Source organism: Argiope bruennichi, chromosome 4 (assembly GCF_947563725.1).
Source record: "Argiope bruennichi chromosome 4, qqArgBrue1.1, whole genome shotgun sequence".
Taxonomy (NCBI): domain Eukaryota; kingdom Metazoa; phylum Arthropoda; class Arachnida; order Araneae; family Araneidae; genus Argiope; species Argiope bruennichi.
The window spans coordinates 18,435,137-18,457,405 of record NC_079154.1 but is presented as its reverse complement, the minus strand read 5'-3'; the positions used below and the strand labels follow the sequence as shown (position 1 = coordinate 18,457,405).

At 31.8% G+C, this 22,269-nt stretch overlaps 1 protein-coding gene across 2 annotated transcripts in view; it reads left to right on the top strand.

Annotated features, from left to right (window-relative positions):
• Positions 1-5,148: 5,148 nt before the first annotated feature.
• Positions 5,149-22,269, top strand: part of LOC129967022 (uncharacterized) — a 54,888-nt gene continuing 37,767 nt past the window's right edge. For both annotated transcript variants that reach the window (XM_056081654.1, XM_056081653.1), the window contains exons 1-4: positions 5,149-5,445; positions 9,136-9,420; positions 12,465-12,788; positions 19,970-20,054. In XM_056081654.1, coding sequence (XP_055937629.1) covers positions 5,373-5,445; positions 9,136-9,420; positions 12,465-12,788; positions 19,970-20,054 — 767 coding nt within the window. In that variant the 5' untranslated portion in view covers positions 5,149-5,372. The remainder of the gene's footprint in view (positions 5,446-9,135; positions 9,421-12,464; positions 12,789-19,969; positions 20,055-22,269) is intronic.

The following is a 22,269-nucleotide window of genomic DNA, read 5'->3' as shown; positions in this document are numbered from 1 at the left end:
TTAATTTTTGTTATGAATACTAAATTATATTATTATAAATTTTTTTAAGTATTTTTTCAGAACGGAGTGCTTTGTCTTATTTTACATGGATTCCTAAGGAAAAAATCATCAGTCTTAACGAGTGTTTCGAATTACCAGTGAGAGATTCGGGAAAGAATAATACTCGTTAAGAAAGATTCCATTGCAATGCAATTACTGACTATTTTTCAAATATATATATAATAAATGCAATATTATTTCCTGATGGCACCCTTTTAATAATATTTTGTGATGTATTTATTATTTCTGAAATGTTTATATGCTTATAGATAAGTTAAGAAAATCTTTCAATTTTTTTTCTTAAGGGAAGGTGGAAAAATTTGATTTTTGTAATTTTTTTTTATTATTTTCTACAGAAATCAAAATGTTTTCATCCAATTTTTTATCTTATTTAATGAAATTAAGTGGAAGTATGTGTCTAATCGCGATATTTAAAAAATAAACGTTTTTTTTTTTTTTTTAAAGAATACTCTGTATACGGCTATAAGTTACGAGTTTATAGCCGTATACTATTTTAATTATAAGTTTAATTATAAGTTATCAAAGAATCAAGAGAGTATAGTCGACTCGAAAGCTTTTCGATTTTTTTTTTTTTTTTTTTTTTTCATTTCAAGGAATTATTAAATTGGTTTGGATCTGCGCATACCAGTTCATTTTCCACTGTATGTAAAAATATTATTTATATACAGTAAAGCATCAGTCATTTGTTTTTCAAGGCAGTGGATTAAAAAGGCGTATAAATGGAAATAGGGATAATCGAAATTTTAATACACAACTTTGATTATTATAAATTAAATGCTTCTAATGCAAATTCATTTAGAAATAATAATTTTAAAGATTTCTTTTTTAAGTATAGTATTATTATAATGTAAGGATAAAAATACTTCTATGTAGTATTGAAGACAATAATTAAATTTTAAAATTAATAATTTTTCATAAAAGTGAGAAAAACCATACATTTATTGCATGTCTTGAATATTAATAAAATAATTTTATTTTACTCGATTTTTTTTACATGCATGTAAAGGCTAAATTGAAAAAAAAATTTTTTTTAATCGTTGTCTGACGTGCAGAACATTATAGATCGAATTTAAGTTCATTGAATGCATTTTCCTTATTGCTTATAATATTGCATATTTCCTTATTGCTTATTGCTTATAATTTATGTGATAAATAAAAGCTCACATTTTCCAATGGAATCTATTGTATTCCTCAAATGTCATAATTTTTTTATTTATTTAATTCTCCATAGATCTGAGTGAGAGACACATTTAAAGTGTTAGAATACAGTAATTGAATTTAAATTTTTGAGAAATTACTTTCTTAAAGAAAGTAAATGAAGTGATCTTACATTAGAAGAAGTCATGATAGAAGTAGAAACACCGTTAGAATGTGTATTTCTTAAGAATATGCATTTTGTGTTCTCTATTCGCTCATAGAGAACACAAAATTCATAACCCAAAATAGAGTGACATCTGTCCTGACTGTAATCACAAATTAACTACTCCGACCCATCCTGAGACGCACGGATAAATTTGAATGACCGGACCGCTGCCTCAGCAATGACAGGAGCTGAGGTTGAGTCCAAAAGGTCATCATCTGTGTAATATCTTGATCAATACCGATCAAATAAAAGAATAGCGTAAAAAATAATTCTTTTATTTACAGCCCTATATATTTACAACGAACAACTTATTCACATCTAGGTTAATATTATTTAAAAAATCAAATAACAGTTCAATCACGAATAGTTTCTCCATCAAATCGGAGAATAAGTCACCAAAAAAAACCACAAACAGCCTTTTTGCTCTAAACAGCTACTCCAGGGTCGCTCTAGAAATTCACCGATCTTTACCGGGTGGACATTATCACAAAAGCCCGGATTACACGAAGCTTCTCAAAAAACCATCAACAACTTTTCCGGAGCCGAAGTTTCTCCGAATTCTCATTCGAAGATTTTCTTCTTTCTCTGGAAAACAACAACAACCATATTTTCATCAGATCTCCGGCTCCGGTTTTCTCATTAGCGAACTTGAATTCCCTATCACCCAACAGCTGCTCGGCAACGCTTCCTCAGTGGTCTCAATCCGACGAAGAGAGTGTCTGTTGATGACCCATCTTGGTGGCCGACCGCCTCTTGAGCACGTGTAAATTACAAGCAACGCCGGTTGAAGTCCTGTATTTGACATTTAATGACAAGGATTTCTGGTGATTGATCGATTCTTGATGGCTTGAGGAGTCTCTTCAAAAAGGAAAAAAATTTAGCATCTTGATGTTTTGACGTTCCTTTCCCTTGAAGACATGATGGAACTATTTGAAATGACGGGCTACACATCTGTATCCCCACATAGATAGCAATAAATGACCAAACACAATGACACTCCTAGCGAAAAGGATTAACATCTGGAAGTCCGTATTCACTAGGAAACATATGTACTGGGAGGTGTAGGAAAACGGAGACGTTACATCTGGTCTGAATGCCTTTAACCATGTGAGAGAAAAGGAGAAACGTTACACCGATCACGGTACAATCCTTCCCTTGGGAAGCACGTACCGTCATCTGTAGGAGGTAGCCGACCCCTACCAATTCGCCACTCACCAGGGGGCGAAAATCAACCACCATGCTGAAAGCTTCTCATTCGATTATCTCAGGTCCTCTTGGTTGGGATAAAAATAAATTTGTTTGTTATATGAACTCGAACCTTGGATGCCAAAATTCGAATCACAACTGTTATTTTAATCACTTGACCAAGACTTTGCCAGTCCAGGACTTTATTATGACTTTTCTTTTCCGATTCCGTGGGTAGATGGCTGAAAGCGGATGAGTCCTTTTCTCCGAACCTTTATCAAATATACATTTTTGCTGTTGCATATTTCAGATAATCAGTCCTTATGCCTTTTAAATATTTATTAAATCATACATATTTTATGAACATTGGATGACATGGATTCAAGATGAAAAACACCAAAAGCATGTAGGGGTAATAGTTCCAAAGCCATTTTAAATTATTATTACTGATTATCTACTGATTCCAAACTCAGTCGTCCATGTTTTTATCCAGAATGACTGAATTCCCCATCGGATAGGGAAGAAGAGTGCTATATTTTACCTTTATTAGGGATTACTGTGATCCGAAGTCGCCACAAAATCATCTGATTACAGACCTCAATATATAATTGTATTCAGATTTAGGCTGTCTTCAGGAGTTAGAGAGTTAAAAGGAGGCTGAAGAATTTCTTCGCGTTCTTATTTTCGTCACTATAAAAATAAGATCTAAATATTTTGTCTTCTTTTATTTAATCATTTGTAAATATTTTTAAAGTCATGTTATCAATTCACATATTCCTTGAAAGTGCTCCCTGCTGTAAGAATATTTTTCAACATTGTAAAAGGTATTCAACCTAAGATTTATGTCATATAAACGATCCACTTTATCGTTACTATGGTAACGGATGTAACGGAATGAATTGGGTTGCAATAATGCATAAATTAAAAATATATAAAAGGCAATCTGTTTTGTGAAATCAATAGAAGTTAAGGATATATACCGATTTTCGTTTTCATTTAATGTCTTCATAGATTTTCTTTATATTAAATAATGACCTATATTGCTACTTTGTCTGTAAAAACAGTTTCGATTGCATTTCATAATTAATCCTTTACATATATGTATTAAATATTTTGGCATCAGTAAAACTGCCCATTCTATAACTTTTAGAAAGATATTAGGCATATAAATATGATTACTTCCTTTTTTAACTGACAAAAAGACCTTTGTTATGAAAATTAAAGGTCGATTTATTCAAAATTTTAGTAGAAAGTACAGCACTTATCCATCTTTTGAACAGACAAATTCTGTCATGAAAAATTTGATTGCTCAGATGCAATCTAATTATCAACCTAATTCTTGTTATTTGCATAGGCATTGAACCTATGCAACCTCGCCAGAAAGGGCGAGCAAATAAGTAATGAAGCAAAATAAGTAATAGTCCAAAGGAGCGACGTCTGGTGAAAACGGTTGGGATATTCCCGCTTTAATTGATGGTCTGTAATCCAACTAACGTCATCTATTAATAAAGATGATGTTATATTTATATACCAAATATGATTCGAGTTTCTTTTTCTTTCAGAAACTTTGCAAGCCAAATCAGTGAGAGTGTCTCCCGAAATATTCTCACGTATTCTCTAATAAAGGTGTTATCACCTCTTCATCATCATAAAAATGTCGAAATTTATAAAAGCCGTGTACGAAATAGCGATCCGATTTTTATTTTCAGAGTATCATATATGAATATTTTGTACTTCATAGTATAATGAAGAACAAACAAAGAAAGAAATTAAGCATTTTGCTTGCTTTTCTTCGACCGAAATCAAAATATGGCACAGAACAAATATTTCAGTAATAAGATCCAATATCAGAAATATTATTTATCTAAATCATTAAGTTTTTGATTTTTCTCATTATCATACATGCAATTGCACAGACAGACAGGCAACTAGTTGACAAATTTTATCAAAATTTTGTAGTTATTGTCTTTGTTTTCATTCGGATAGGCTGACAGCCAAACTTCTTGTGAATGATTTACCAAACCCAGACAATATACCAAATTTCATTAATTCAGCTTAAAACGTTTTTGATTTATATGCTCACAGACAGACCTAATATCAAAAATTGGATTTGTGGACTGAGAGAGGGTTGAAACTTGGTGATTCATGAAATTTGTAAATTCGGATTTTTGACGATTACAATCCTTTACCTTCGTACAAAATAAATAACTAAATATAACAATAAAAATAGCTAAATAATGCATGAAATTTGAAATTTCCTAAAATTTTAGATTCCATATAAGAAAATTTAGAACTGATAGTGCAGTTGATAAACTTATATTGAGGATTCCTGAAACCAGACATACTGAAATAACTTCAGGCTCAAACTTACTTTACAGAACCTAGAAAAACGCATTTAAAAGAAAATGATAGGATTTCGCACAAAAAATGTTTCACATTCAGCGGTATCACTCGGTGAGATCAGCAACCATCTTACTGACGCCACTGATATACCAGCTGAACAAATAAAATTAAAAAAACACCGCAACAAATCTATTAAAACTAGTGAAAAGCAACCATCAAGTTCATTGCCTTCACTTACAGTCCGGGCAAGGAAATGAAATTTCGATGTTTTAAGTTACAGATTTACAACAATAATACAATTTTATTTATTTTATAAGAAGCGAGGAAAGAATTGACTGTTCGAACGTGCTCATCGAACAGTGCCTGACATCGGGGCAGCTGGCGAAACAGCAGGTGGTTGTTATGGAAGAGAACGGTTGCAATGCCGTATCATTCAGCATTGCCCCTATTTCTACTCGGGATAGTTCGTGCCGCTTTTTCGGCGACTTATTCAGGTAAAGAATGGATTTTTATGTTTATTAATCTGTGATGCTTAAATATCCTGTATTTAGTCTTTGTTTTCCTTTTGTTGTTATTCTGATTGTGCTTTGTTAATTTATCATTATTTGCAAAGTAAACATCGGTGTGTTCATTTTTGAATAGAGATAAATTTCTCTGATATTAGAAAAATAGAAATGATTTTCTCTGGTATTCTTTGAATGACGTAAAGTTTCTAATATATTGATTGTATATATTAGATTGTGCATCATTCGAAGTTTTCAATGAATTATGCTTTTTGCAAACATCATAACTTTTTGTCTATTGAATGAAAATTATAAATCACAAGTTCCATCGAATTCTATGAAATTTGTCTTTAAACAAATTGTTATATTAAAAACATTAGAAAAAATGAACTGTGTTAAATAATAAAGTTAACATTGATTGAACTAAACAAAACTCTCTCCATTCTTAAAAAACGATAATTAGTATAAAAAATGATACTAAAAAGAATATAGAGTTTCGGAATGAGTTTCCATCCTTTGGTTTGTTGATATGTATTAAATGGAGTTGTCGAGAGGGATATAAGCAATTTTACTTCAGGAAATGTCAGAAAAGTCATCTGAGCTATTAAATAATTATAAATATTACATAGATAATTACATATTACATTAATCAATTATATTGCTCAAACTTTGCATTTTTTAAGCATATTTTTTCAATTTAACTGTGTTTGAAAAGCATTTGCAGAAAATAGAATCCAAGTTTTATCATTTTATTTCAAAATAAATGTGCAGTTTCTAACTTTTGATGAGATATTTTATTCAATCAAACTTTCCATCAATTAACAACATCTAAAGCCAATGGTCAAAGAAAGCCATTATCAATTGGAAAATATTTCAAATTCATTTAAGTTTATTAAACGGCGATTTTTTTATAGCCGAAATGTAAGTGTTGAGTGTTCGAAAATTTTTCCTTGCCTTCAAGTAACTGCGGCATTACCGTGGAGTGATTCATTGATCTATCCGAATAAGGTTATAAAAGCACATATTATTGCTGAATGTTTTCTTTAAGGAAGCTGGTTTGTTTTGATTAACTTTCGTGTGTATTTAATGCCAGTGAAACCAATCCTTGTCTTTTGCAAAGTATTGATAGATTGAATATTGTCTACGACGGAAAGTATTCATTCACTCGTCGTCATTTAGATATTTAATAATTTTATGCTATGTTGATGGTATTCAAACGTGCCATGAGAGTTGGTGGTACTCGACTATTATGTGATATAAGAGTTGATAGTACTCATCTGTTATGTGCCATAAAATTTCAGGGTACTCAACTACTACGTGCCATGAGAGTTCATGGCACTCAACTATTATAGGTCACAAGAACTAATGACACTCAATTATTATGTTTCATGAGTTCATGACACTCAACTAAAATGCGCCATTAGAGTTCATGGCACTCAACTATTATGTGCCATAAGAATTCATGACACTCAACTAAAATGCGCCATTAGAGTTCATGGCACTCAACTATTATCTGCCATAAGAATTCATGACACTCAACTAAAATGCGCCATTAGAGTTCATGGCACTCAACTATTATCTGCCATAAGAATTCATGACACTCAACTAAAATGCGCCATTAGAGTTCATGGCACTCAACTATTATCTGCCATAAGAATTCATGACACTCAACTAAAATGCACCATTAGAGTTCATGGCACTGAGAAATTACGTACCATTACATTCATGGCACTTATCTATCAAGGACATGTTGAGAAATTTTTCATTGGGGAGGATGAGATGGTCTTCCACTTCAACTCATAACTCAAAATTAATTTCAAATTTTATTATTTGTTTTCAAACGAAACGTACGTTTAAGTGAGGTACATGATTTTGAATATTAATTGTTTTCTGAAAAGGAGGTATACAAGTTAAAAGTATTTTTTACGGAAATTAATATAAAGAAAAATTACATTTGTATACAAAATATTTTATTACACCTACGAACTAATTATCAAGCGTCTTCTTTTCTTTCTAAGAGGAGTCAATATATCTTGGTCATTAACTGGAATACCATGACTATGTATGGCATATCAAGTTCACTTACTTGATATTGCTTACTCTGCTTCTCAGTTAGAACTTTAGTAATTGAATAGAAAAGTTTTTTTTTTCATTCGAAGCAGTTCATATAGGAATGATTAATAAAATCTGTAGAAGTTTTCTTTCTATTGGAAATTGTTCAGCAATATACGCATTCCGAGCTTCCATAGATTTCTAAACTCATTGACGATATTTACACATTTTTTTGTGTTTTTTAAAATTTAGATATTTTTATTAAAGCAAATTCATTCATTGCAAAAATTAAAAATATTTCATTTTAGCAAAAATTTAATTGGCTACTAATTACCTAAATCCTTAATGTTACCCTTATTCAACCAGTCCCTATACTTATAAAATGAAGTGTTTGTGTCTTTATGTGTGTGTCTGCAATATCCAGACGAATCTATTGACCTTACAGCCATGAAATTTTTCAAAAAGGCTAAACAATGCGGAATAAATAGATAACTCTAAATTGGTGAGTGAATAAATATCACCCGTAATGGGCAGTATTTATTGTTAAAATGCTAAAAATTCTACAAAAGAAACTTTTATTTGAATTGCCGAATCAGTAGAAAAGAAATTGCCTGGCGCCAATTTACCACTATTTGGTAGTAATGAAGAGTAATTCGAAAAAGTAATTCGGGCTTTCCTGAAAGACACATTGGATTCCATTGAAAAATAGTGAATTTTGAGGATGGAGTTTGATTCATCAGACAGGAAGTTTCTTCAGAAGTTCAAGTATCATAGCTAATTCTTTATAAGTTGCATTTTTTTTTTTTTTTTTTTTGCAAACTTTCTTCTCTTACCAGACAGACTTATGATAATCGTAAAGGATTTCTTCACAAGGAATAAGAAATAATCAAACATTTCATAAGAATTCACAGTAAAATATTATCGGTAATGTTACATCAGAATAGACTTGATTTAATAGACCTAAAGTTCCAAATAAATGCTACATAAAACTTATCTGTTTTTCAAAATATATCAATTTAAAAATGACTTCAAATAGGTAATCTGCCGGTAGAAATTTTCATTTATTAAGAATACACTGAGAACTGCATTAAACGAAATATGGTAAAATGTATTTTAAATAAGCGTTCTGAACATACTTATTTCAATCCTTGTGAATTTCATTTCGCCCAATTCTAGCATGACAATTATCGAATTATTTTTCTTAAAATCACAATATAAAAGCTTAGTAAATTAAAAAAAAATCATTTTCTTCCAGGCATGAAATGAAATTCGACTGAAGTATTTAATTCAAAATTTAATGAATCTCAAGAAAAATAAAAGTACATACATATCCAGTACTTTTTTGTTCAAAATTCGATGGAAGTAATCTCAAATGAATGACTAAAAAATTTAAAAGAGGGAACTTATTTCATTGAATTCATGAAAGATGATTTGAATACCAAATATATAGAAATTTCAAAAGACATACTTTGAATCGAAATCTTTTTTTTTAATCGAACTTTACGATTAGATGACTACGTTCAGTTGTGTTGACTTCGAGATATGAAATCCATGATATTTTTCTTATTTATTTATGTTTTCCATCATGCTTTCTTATAATTAAATTAATGAGTATTTTCATTTTAAAAGGTAATTGCCAATATGCTCTTAATGTGACAAATGACGGCCCTGTCACTTTAGATGTCCCAGTCACCATCTCAGCTCAGCTGGAATGTGCTGATCACCAGGCTGAATATTTGTACATTTTCGAAGATGATGCCCGGAGAACTATACAGATCGTCAGCCATGACAAAGCTTCGGCGACTTTCATTTACACAGATTACATGGGTTTCCGGACAGTACAAGTGACCACATATTTATTTACTCATCCTCTTTTCTTGGTGGCTAGTGGGAAAACAGTTTTTCGTATTGAAGGTGAGGTGTTAATTTTTTTTCTTTTTATTTCTAATAAATGATTTCGGTTGAAATCTATTTTAAGTTTCCCCCTGAGTTTGCTGCCAATATGGTAAACCAAACAAGCCAAGGAATTAACTCCAAATACAAAGAGGGATTTCAGATCTCCCTCAATTCAGAAAAGATATTTTTGAAAAATGTCCATCTGCTTATCTGTGACAAAGATAACTCAAAATCACTTAGAAATAGACGGTTAAAATTTGGTGGTGGTCTTTTCACCAAATTGGTAAATATCTGCCAAATTTTGAGCAAAACCTATTCGGAGAAAGTCTGCCAGCCCGGTTGTTCCAACATCAATTAACACGATAGCTACAAAACGAAGGGAGCTAGAGGGATAAAATTCGATACACAGTTTTGACATCTATAGTGTTGACAACTACTAAATTTTGTGCCAAATACAAAGAGGGGTTGATCGTTTACCTGTCATTCTGTACTTCCAGAAATTTGTCAACGCAATAACTCTAAAACACAATGACTTAAATATGTCAAATTTGGCATGGGATTTTGTGATTACAAGTATAATTTTGAGTCAATTTTTTTCCCAATTGGTTCGGAAAACCTCGTCAAAAACACAAACTCGATTTTCGGATGTTGTTAATAACACGCCATTGATTAATCTCCAAAAACTCGCCAAGGATCACGCAAAATATTCAATAAAATTACTAAATGCTTACTAAAGTTTTGTATTTTGTAATTATTGTACACCATTGACATGCAAAGAGTACTCTGGCATGACAAGTTTATTAGAGAGTATGCGAGAAAATTTTGGGGGGGACTACTCCCGCTGTTACTTTGGTGACTTGGCATTGTTGGCATCCTTGATGATGTGAAGGGGCACATTAAAGTAGATTTCAACAATACTTTTTCTCTGTAAGATGAAATGTTATTTAATTTCTATGTAAGTCCTTCATTAGTTGGAATCACTAGTTAGAATGCGACAAGATATGATCGCCAAGTTCACGAAATGTTCACCATTAATGAAAATGCTCGCCAAACAGCCATTTTGGATAGTAGAGAAAAAACGAAGCTCCGCTTACGAATCATTTCACATTTCGTTTCGTAAGATTCAATTAACATTTCGCGTATTATCACATATTTGACATCAGATATTAAGAGAGGATACTGGTTTTCTCATTCTGATTCTGATATTAGTAGAGGGTTTAACGTTAAAGCGCTCGTTTTAATTCTGCCAGAACATCAGTGCCAGCCCGAAAGGGGTGAGAACGAAGTCAGCATGCAAGACCACTCAACAGTAATTGATTTTGCAAAAAAAAAAATGTTGCCTTTATTTATTTATTTTTTATTTTACCGTATACGGATTATAAAAAGTAAAAGTTTCGTAATCGTCAAAAAAAAAAAAAAAAAGAATAAGAAAAGAACTTGAGATTTGTGAGGAATTTCCATGTTTTAAACATCCCTCCGTTCGAAAAAACATTTTGAAATATCTGCCTGTCTGTAAATTCAAAAATGTTTTGAGCTAGACAGCTCTGATATGTGGCCTTCAGAGAAATAAGTAAGAATTGTGCTGTCCGAGTCAAATTGATCCGATAATTACAAAGCGTAAAAATCTAGATAGTTTAAAACATGGTACACAAGTTTAGCATCTACAATCTATAGACTCGTATAAAATTTGGAACTAATTACAACAAGAAATTTATTAGAAAAGGTCTATACATTTTACTTTCTTGTATACGAAGTACAAAGTAATCATCAAGAAATTCGAATTCGAGATTTTGGCGAATCTCCATGTTTTAGACCTGTCTGAGTTCGAAACATACATTTTTGGAAAATATCTATTTGTCTGTCTGTGACAAAGATAACTTAGAAATGATTTGAGTTATTCAGATGGAACTTAGATGTTATTCCGATGCTCTTTACACCAAAATCTGTAACTTTCTATGATATTTTATGTAAAATGTCTTCAGAGGAAGTCTGTATGTCTGGGCTGTTGAAATATAATACGATAACTACAAAACGAAAACAGCTATTTGGATAAAATTTGGTACACAGATTTAATATCTATAGTGTAGATACCTCACAAATTTTGTACTAAATCCAACCAGGGGTTGGATTAGCCACTTTACGATCTGTACTTTAAGAAACATGTAAACGCATTAGTTCAAATAAGCAATGAAAAAGGTTAAAAAAATGGTACAAAAAATGCCAATAAACTTTTTCATTTATTAGTGAATGTTAATAATTATTAGTGAAGGATCAATGAAATGTTGCTTCCATCATGAAATCGTTTTAAATCTTTATGGCACAAAATCCAGTTTGGGATATACAGTTCGTTGCTGAAAAATTCAATTAAAAAAAATGCGTGAGCCGGCGTCTTGGCATAGGGGTAGCGCGTCTTCCCCACGACCTGGGCGTCCTGGTTTCGAGTCCGGGTTCGGGCATGGTTGTTCTTCATCTGTTCTATCTGTGAGATGTGTGAATATGCCTCCCCTTCCCCTGTAAAAAGGGATTGTGCAAGCGAAAGTGATGCGTGAGTAGCTAAGACGTACTCTTGACCCTAGTTGGCGCTACTAAAACAAGAGACGCTCCCTTGGATTAAAATCGTTGACTTGCATGGCAAGTGCTGACTCGCATGGCAAGTGTCATCATAAACAACAACTGCAACAAAATGCGTGAATTCAATAAAAAGCATAAACTTATGCATAATAATGTGCAAAAAACACTAAAGTTTCATTCTTTTGTGGAGTGAAAGTATTAAAATCTAAACCTTTTTGCTTTTTCTATTGCCTAATTATATGACACGCTTTATTTTGGGAAGTTTTGCTATATCGATTCAAAAAAACATTCCATAGAGCACTACATATTATACGATATCTCCATGATGTTTTCCGTTATCCTGAATACCAGACAATAGCGTGAAGATATCGTAGAAATTTTGCTGGGCATTTTGCGCGAATGGAGCATCAGATGTCAGATAACGTCTATGTATGATTTAATTTTGTTCCCAAGTTCGAAAATTCGATGACTAACAAATATTATCGTTTCAGAATACATTCCTGGAACTCTCGATATCTCTGGCATTATAGAACGTAAAGGAAGCCGCAAATTCTTGAAGAGTGGCGTGAACACGAATATCACCGTTCATCTTCAGTACCCAGAGCAAGTCCTCCGAGACGCGGAGTTCGCGTATTCCTGGAACATTGAAGACGAGCACTTCACGACAGAAAATTCCAATACTGTGCAACATCGCTTCACAAAAGCAGGGTCTCAATGGATTCGTGTCACCGTTGCGGGCCGCATACCTTCTTATACGAACAAAAACATGTTTAGGTATAAGTGGGGATATTTTGATGCTGAAGTGACTATTAAAGGTAAGTAGTTTTATTTGAGTTAATTATGTTGAAAAGGGTGTGTAATACATGTGAATTTATACTTGAGTGTATGAAATAGCGGATGGAGGCAATAGATATTAATGAACTGGACGACTTTGTTTCGTATATTTCAATACATTTGTAATTTAAAATCGTATTACCATTTTATTGTTTTTATTTATTTACTAGCCACCTTTGGCGACCAGCCGGTTCGCCAATCTTAATGTTCGTTAAAATTTTAATAATTAAATATTTTATGCAATTCCTACTTTAATAGTTTCTTCATCAGAATATTTTAAAAGTTCAAATTTTGATAGTCATATAATTCACTCATAACATTATAAAGACCTTCAGTCATAACGTGATATGTATCTCTAATTCTCTGTTAACTCCCGTAGAATTTATGCCTCAAATTAAAGTGGAAAGGATTAATCTGCAATTAATACAATAATATTTTTTACTGAAACAAAGCATTTTTTTTATAATATGATTACTGAAAACAGAGTCACTGAGCGTTTAAACTTTATGGGCACAAAAGAATATCTTTCTTAATTTATGTAATATCTCAAGAATTTGTCAACAAAATTTCTCAGATTTATCATGAGCAGATCGATTCATTAACAATGTTTAATTTGAAATGCATCAAACACTAAGAAAATAAAACGAATCGCTTAAAATAATCGGTTGAAAACAGGTTAAAAAAACTACTTAAAAAACGATGTACTTAAAACTATAAGCATATACAAAAAATATATAACTAACATAAATAGAATTTAATTACAAAAGCATACAACTAACCTAAAAATAATTTAAATCAAATCCGGATCCGCTGATAATTGTAAACAATCAGAACACAATGCGCATGCGTGAATTTTCATCGCCAGTTACGGTAACGCATATGCGTGAATTTTTCTACACCAATTGGGGTAACGCTATATAGATTAGAAATTTTTAATTTCCTTTATTCTGTTTTATTTTAATTCAAAAGTACTTCAGAATGAATTTGAAAGATCGATTCATTAGCAATGTTTAATTTTAAATGCATCAAACATTAAGAGAATAAACAGAATCGTTTGAAATAATCGGCCGAAAAATCTTAAGCCTACCTCATTAGAGTGGGGAAAAAGTGAAGCCTTACTCATTTGGCGGTGGGAAATGTTGACCCTAGCCTCAATTCTGTTGGGAGAAAAAATAACTGAAAGTTGGCGGTGGGGAAAATGGAAGATTTTTTTGGCGGAAAAGTTGGCGGTGGGGAAAATGGAAGATTTTTTTGGCGGAAAAGTTGGCGGTGGGGAAAATTGAAGATTTTTTTGGCGGGAAAGTTAGTTTTTAATTAATAATTAAAGTTCTAATTAAAAATTCAAAAAAAGGGACCCCAGGTGCATATTCCCGACCTCCAATGTATACATGTACCAAATTTGGTAGCTGTAGGTCAAACAGTCTGGCCTGTAGAGCGCCAACACACACACACACACATTGAGCTTTATATAAGTATAGATTAACAAGTGACCTGAAGCGACCAGCTGGTCCGAGTAGAATGTTGATTATGTTTGATTTCATATAAGTCGTTTTTTATAACTTCATGTTCATGATTTCGCCAAATTGTCTGACATTCATTCCGTGTTATTTTGATTGCCTTAGTTAAGTTCTGTTTATTCTGTACGGGATTAGAACCTTTCCAATTCAGACGTTTCACAACATCATAGCGCTGTTAAAAATGTAAATATCTGGTTCACCCAGCTCATAAATTTCGTGCTATTGTAACTTCACTTTTTTATCCGTGTCATAAATTATACAAATGCTCAACGAAGTCCTTATTATCAAATTTTTAGTAGTAGAAGAAAATCATGCGATCAGATAGTTGATGAAATAATGACAATGATGTGAACTTCAGAGCAACAATGTAATATTGTCTCGTTTATAGGCTTAAGGAAGAGAACACTCGTAGAACAATATTAGTTTATTCAAAGTTAACCAAAGACCTCGGTTACTATAAAGCTAACACTTATATACAGATATAGAATGTTCTAGAACATTCCTAGAACTAACTGAAGAGGAAATGACATACAAAGATTCTGAGGAAATTATAATAATGGAATATTCTAGAAACCAGTATTCTCTTTGCCCGCAGTCCGATGTCTTATCAACGAGCCACGGAGACATGTGGCTAGGCTTCGTTGCAATATATTGTTGGAAATGAGTCAAAAAATATTTTTAAAGCATTGCCAAAATTTAGGTAATACTCATCCGACTATTAAACTGGTATCATTCAAAAGATAATTTCTTTAAATTTTGAAACGGTGTCAAATTTATTTTTGAGCAATAATATTTTTGTGGAAAAAGCGCTAAAATTCAGCTTAATTTTTGATTAACTAAATTTCTAATTAAAATTTCAAAAAATTAAGCTGATGCATATTTTTTCCCTCCAAGGTATATATGTACTAAATTTGGCAAATGTAAGTCAAACGGCATGATCTTTGTCGTGCCAACACACACACACATTCATTTTCATTATTAACAGAGATTAGGATTCAAGATTTCAAGAGATCTATGTTTGTATCATTCATTCCAATTATCAGTATTCAAATCATTTAAACAGAAGCCCTATGTTTAAAAATTCTGTAATAACCAAGCAAACGTAATGAAAGGGATAGGAACCTGGTCAAATATACTTGACAAAATGTTAATATTATTTCAATATTTTATAAATAAAATTTATATCCTCTACAAAGTTGGTAATAACCAATTTCTTAAATGACAAGTATGCAATCTCTCGCTTAACTGTCTAATCGGATATTTGCCACTTCCACTCCTGAAAGCCTAGAGAGATTTCAAAGGCTGTTAATATCTTAATTGTTTTTACCAGCCAGAATAAACTATATATAGATATTGTTTCGGTAAAATCCGTCTGGTAGGTGGAATAGTAAAATGTCCAATGTTTTTATTATATAAAAACACGAATTTACTATAGAAAAACACTGCCGAAGTGTACAAAAGAACAACACTTGCGATAAATAAAAGTACACAAGCAGAAAATAGCTATTAAATAATTACAATGGCACAAATCACTTAAAGAGAATTCACTGGAGATCAACACTCCAAAGAGAGACCATGCTCAGCTCTCTCTCTTTCAACGAGACTACTAGGCTCTACTTTTACTGACTCATTCTTGTCTGTGCACCTCCGCTTTTTATAGCCTCCCTGACAAGACATCGAATGCTCTGGAAAAAATTCTACAGACCTCGTGTCCTGAGGGAGGTATAGCCAAAACCTGAATAATTTTGGGAATCTTAATTTTTGTCACAAAATTGATCGCTAAGGCATGAGAATCATTAACTTGGCATCTACTTAACATTCATCAGAACTATCAGTTAACTCTATTTTATCATGAAACTAATTGTTCAGAGGAGTCAAGTTCCTTCTTAAGCATTTCTTCCAGGGAACGCCACAGAATGCGTTAATCAAGCGAAATCGCGTGCCCTTTTTATTATAGTACGATCATTTATGAATTTAATATTAAATAATTGTTAATTTCGTTAATTAAAACTCAACATTGTTCATTAAATTATTAATATTTTTTAAGACAAAAGTTTAAGATAGAGGTCATATTAGTCTTATGTTACATGTTCTTAAGAATTAAATGAGTGAATTTATTCCTCATGTCTTATTGTTATGAAATTGAATACAATATTGAATTGTATAGAAAATAATATTGTCAAACGTTATTTGAATGCCATAGATTTCAGTTTGTCCACATTTCAGTTTTCCATATTTTTATGGAAAAAATCTAAAATCATATCTATGGCGCCTTTATCCCCATTAAATTATTTAATCAAATGTGACGATATTCACCATAAGGAATTATCGTTCGTTTGATTTGTTTAAAAATTGATGTTATTTTTTGGAAATCTTGTAGCGCATTAGAATATACGATCATACTGCTATTACGGGAGCTGTAGAATTTTTACTAACACATTTATAAAATGAAATGCAGTTTTTATGTATTGTATTGCTTAGTGAAACGCATTTACACAATTTTTGAATCCAACCTGAAAATTAGTGAATTAACAAATTTCTAAAGCGTAAAATAAATTATTTTAATACAAAAGAATATGAAAATGAAACTGTTGAATTTTTTATGGTAATTTTTATATTTCTGTCGAGAAATATTGTCAGATTTGAATTTTTTAAGGTAACTGACTCTTTTCTGCCTGAAAGTAATGTACATTTCCTTGCAATTTTGAAATAAAAATTACCTATTCAAAAAGTTTAAAATATCGTTAATAGAGGTTTAGAAGAACGAAAGAAAGGAAAAAGAAAGGAATACAGCTCAAAAAGTGGAATAAAATGATTAAAAGCACACCAATTTTAAAAATCACGGGTGAAAATGTAAAAGTTTTTTTAAAAGAGATTTAAAATTCTAATCCAAATTATCGCAGGTTTATAACGTTTTTGGCGTAATTCATCTATCTTTATATTTTTTAAATTTACATTTAATTATATCGTAGCAATAATGTGTACACAAGAAATTATGTTCGCAATATGTGTAAGAATGCAATAATAAAACAAAGGAAATTTTATTGTTAAATATACTTACATATATTTTTAAAAATTTATCAAAATTAGAAAAAAAAATTATATGAAAACATAATTGGTGTAATCAAACAACCTGTTTCGTTAATTTTAAAGTGAAGAAAAAAAATATTGTGCAATTATACCCTTCGAAATAACTGAACAAAATCTTTAAATTTTTAATTATTTTCTAAAAAATTTGATTAAGATTTTGAAAACCTTTTCTTAATAAACACTTTTAATCTAGGAAATAACTACATGCCAAATTTATTTGCTTTATAACTAACTGCTCTGTATATCGTTTTGAAAGAGTTTTTCATATGACATAAGTTATTGGTAGTATGGGAACTGTTAACATCATCATGTGAGTATCCTATTGCTATACTCCCCAAATTTCATTATCGCATGATCATTAATCCGTTGTGCAATAGATTGCAGCCAGTTCAATTTCCCTACGCATACTTAATTGAAAATTGATTGTGTGAAATCGATTAAAGGCTAATCGATTTTAGGTTACAATATCTGAGTTCAATTTTCAGTCTGTGAGATGTATTTCCTCTGAGAGATATGGGATAAATTGTATATAAATATGACCTAAAGGGATGGCATTATTCGGTTCTGGACAATGATTCAGATTTCCTTTTAGGGCCAAGTAAATATCTTTAAAGTATATGTATTTATAATTTTAAAATTTTCGCGTTTAATTTAATTTTTTTTATTTTATAAAACCATCAGCATTCTATAAAAAGAATAATAATTTTTTTTTATTCGATGAAACTTCTATATTTTCATTTATTTTTCATGAAGCATGAAAAGTTAAAACTACTGATTATGAAAAATAAAAATGCCATCAAAAACATAACTTGTAAAAAAAAACCAAGTCTCTCAACTCAGTTCTTCTGTCGTAAAAAGTTGTGAGATCCATGTAATACCATGGATCTCACATTAGTCGGTCAATTTATTCAGTCCCTACTTAAGGGTCCTTCTGCCTTAAGTTATTACATAATTAGCTAACCTAACAGCATCTTATAGTGACCACATCAATATTAAAAATCTTTTATGGTTTAAATAAATAGATTGACTTGGCCATCGCATGAAAACACAATGTATCTTTACATTAAATTAGATTACATTAACATGTTATATTAAATTAGATTGTTTAGTGCGATTGCCAAGTCAATCTATTTATTTAAACCATAAAAGATTTTTAATATTGATATGGTCACTATAAGATGTTGTTAGGTTAGCTAATTATGTAATAACTTAAGGCAGAAGGATCCTTAAGTAGGGACTGAATAAATTGACCGACTAATGTGAGATCCATGGTATTACATGGATCTCACAACTTTTTACGACAGAAGAACCGAGTTGTGAGACTTGGGTTTTTTTACAAGTTATGTTTTTGATGGCATCTCATTTCTTTTTGTAGAAAGTCCTTTTCTTATTTTTGTATGTAGTCTTCCTCTTTTTCTTTTCCGGTACTACTTCTTGAGCTTCAGCTACAGTTTTTCTCAAAGCTCACTCCCTGTCTCTATGGGTTTTTCTCGTAAGCTTTGATGTTACAATTTTTGACAATTCTGGACGGTAAACGCTTCTTAGTCTGCTGTATTCACAAATGGAGAATTCCTGTGCTTTAATACTTCCAAAATCGACATTTATTCGATGTAAGCCTTCCAGACTTTATATTTATATTCTTCTACCATATATATTATAACTTGCATATATATTTATATTACACATTTTGTAATATATATTTATATTACATATTTTGTAATATATATTTATATTGCAAGTTATATTTATATTCTTCTGCCAGATTGATTCTCTGAAATTCAGCCATTACGTTTGCAGCTTCCACATCTTCAAATTGAATGATTTCAAATTAGATATTGTTACAAACCTGTAATGTTGCTTCCCAACGCGAATAGTGTTATCATAAGAAAGACCGTTTTACAGTAATCTGTATTGGATGCTGTCGGATGCCGAGCCAGTGATCCCAGAGCTTGGTGACAAACTTGGCGACTTGGCGACGAATTTGCCGACAAAATGGATAATGCTCGAAACTTCGAGAAATTTATCGATCCATCCATTATTACACGCATATTTTAGTTTTTCCTTGATTTATACACTAAACACTAATTGTATTCTAAATTTGAAGCTTCTATGTCTGCTAGAAGTGCCTTAGAGTTTTGATGATCGGTCAGTCAGTCAGTGACAAAATTCACAAACTTTGACTAGTTTTAATTCTTAAACTACTGGTTCAAAATTAATTAAATTTGAAATATATCGTGTTTATATAATGCCTGCTTGGTTATTGAAAATTCAGGCTTCCAGTTTTATCCACAACGAAGTTATAGGGGGTCAAAAATGGCCTGAACTGTTTCGAGAAAAGGATGGTACGGCCGTGCCTTTTGGTTTTGCTCGACTTGGCGAGGGCACTGCCGTGCCCCCCAGATTACTGCATTTTCAAATTGCAAATGTTAAACTGAAACAGGTCTTTAAATTTCGTGTAGCAGCATAGAAATCTGTTTGGATTTAAATTTATTTGTAACTCATTTTCTTTTCAAATGATAGCGTTTTGGCTTTTCTAATTATTTTGTATATTTCAGACCCTATCTTCAACATCAGTATTAATGGAAATACTTACTTGGAACATGGACAATTATTAGATTTAGACATCACATGCAACGGAAGGTATGTTTATAAAGTGTTAAGGATAGTTTTATATTCATAGTACAGTACAATCCCGATTATCCGTTTCGCGACTATCTGGCCTAATTTCCTTTCATCGTAATTAAATTTGGAAGGCAAGATTTGCATTGGCAATATTGACAAGACACTGGAAGCGGGCTTCTACTACGATTCTCCTACGTGTCATGCTCAAAATATTAGTTGTGACAGGAAAAGAGCAGCGTTCTGCTCGTTTTTTATTGTTTTGTCATTGTGTAACAGACGCCTATTAAGGGCTTTATCAAAAACAAAAACTGTAAGTTTTATCTTAGAGTTACAGTTTTATATATGTATAATCATTTATCGGTGAAAAATAAAATCAACTTGGGGGCTCCGTCCCCTACTCGCTTATGCTCGCCAATCAATTCACGCTCACTTCGCACGCTCGCCATCTTCTAACCATTTTAGTCTAGCAACAAATATATTCAGATTCAATTTATTCCAAAACATGATAAAACGATGAAAGAAATAAAAAATGTAGAACTTTGTCGCAAAAATCATCTGCATCAAAGTTCTTTGTAAACACAAATAACCTTTCATTTAAATAACTGTATACATCCACCAAAGAAACAAATTTTAGAAAAAGTTGTCCGTTTTTTGACCGTTAATTTTTTATTTAAAAAAATTTCAAACCGATGCAAGAATAGCGTTGGCTTGAAATCTTATCATACCGCGTGTTGATGTTCCCGGGCGAGGTCGAGGTGTTGCCAAACGGCGATTCAAAAATTCGGCCTGCTTTGCGTCCACGTAAGCGTTATATATATATATATATATATAGATTTGAGTCAATTTTCTTAAGAATTAGGCTTACAATTTACGTTAATATGTTGTTTATGTTTTCTACATGAAAGTTAGGCATTTCAGAATTTATGTTAAAATGTGAACATTTTATATCTTTTCATTTACTTTTTCTCTAATAAATCCTTGAAATGTGAAGTGCAATATACAGGGTGTTTATTTAGTCCCGGACCCATTTTGATGTTTAATAACTCATAAAATAATAAAGATAGATTAAAATTAATAACATAAATGGTTAAATAGACTCAAAAAGTTTCATGACCCTTGTCAATGAACTTCCACGTGTGCCCCCTTCGTCGCACGGAGAATATCAAGTCGATTGTCAATTTCACGCCAGGTAGCGGCAAGCATGTCGGCATCCACAGAGCCTATTGCGGTTGTAATTCTGGCTTTTAGGTCATCAATGTTCGACACTCTCCTCCTGAAAACGTTGGAGGATCTTTTTGGTAAATTCTGAAATTTCTCTGTGCTTGCACTATCGATTTCGTTTCTATGAACCACCATAAAATCTGTGCTTTCTCTTGTATTGTATGCATTCTCCTTAATATCCGCTCGAATAAAACATCACATACAAAAGTACTACATAGAACAAACACATCAAAAGTAAACATAACATTGCAATAGTTGCCAAAAACAAAAGAGAGAAAAATGCAATTAATAAGCAGACGATATTTAGAAAAGTACAGATATTTAGACTGGAAAATGAAATTATCTGAAATGAACCACACGCGCAGACGATACTTACAAAAGTAAAAATATTCAAACCTGAAAAGGAAAATATATGAGTTATTCCATCAATAAATGCCATAAGTTTGTTTATATCTTCATTATTTTATGAGTTATTGACCATCAAAATGGGTCCGGGACTTTATAAACACCCTGTATAAATATATATAAATTACCAGTACAGAACCTTCTATTTTAACTCGACACGTTACCGGCAACTGCCTCTAAGATTCACCGGGCCGCGGCTATGTTCTTAGTGAGGCAAATGGAGGGCTTAGTATTCAATAAGAAATAAAAAAATCCGTATTATAACATTGCGTTTTTGGCATAAAAATTGGTGTCTGCTGGTATTAGTTGGAAAGAAAACAGTTCACCAAACTCCGACCTCCTCCTTTTTTGTGATTTGCCTTTCCGCCACAATAGACCGGATACTCGAGAGTGTACTGTAAATAAATTTTGGAGATATCTATTTGGTTCATCTAATTCTCTCAAGAGATAAAGTAGCAATAATTTAAATTTAAAAAAGATTTAGGTATAAACTGATGAAGCGCTCTTGACTATTTCTAAATATATTATATTATTCTATTGTTGCATCTAATGGATATTATATTATTCTATTGTTGCATCTAATGGATATATCTGGTCTTGTGAATTG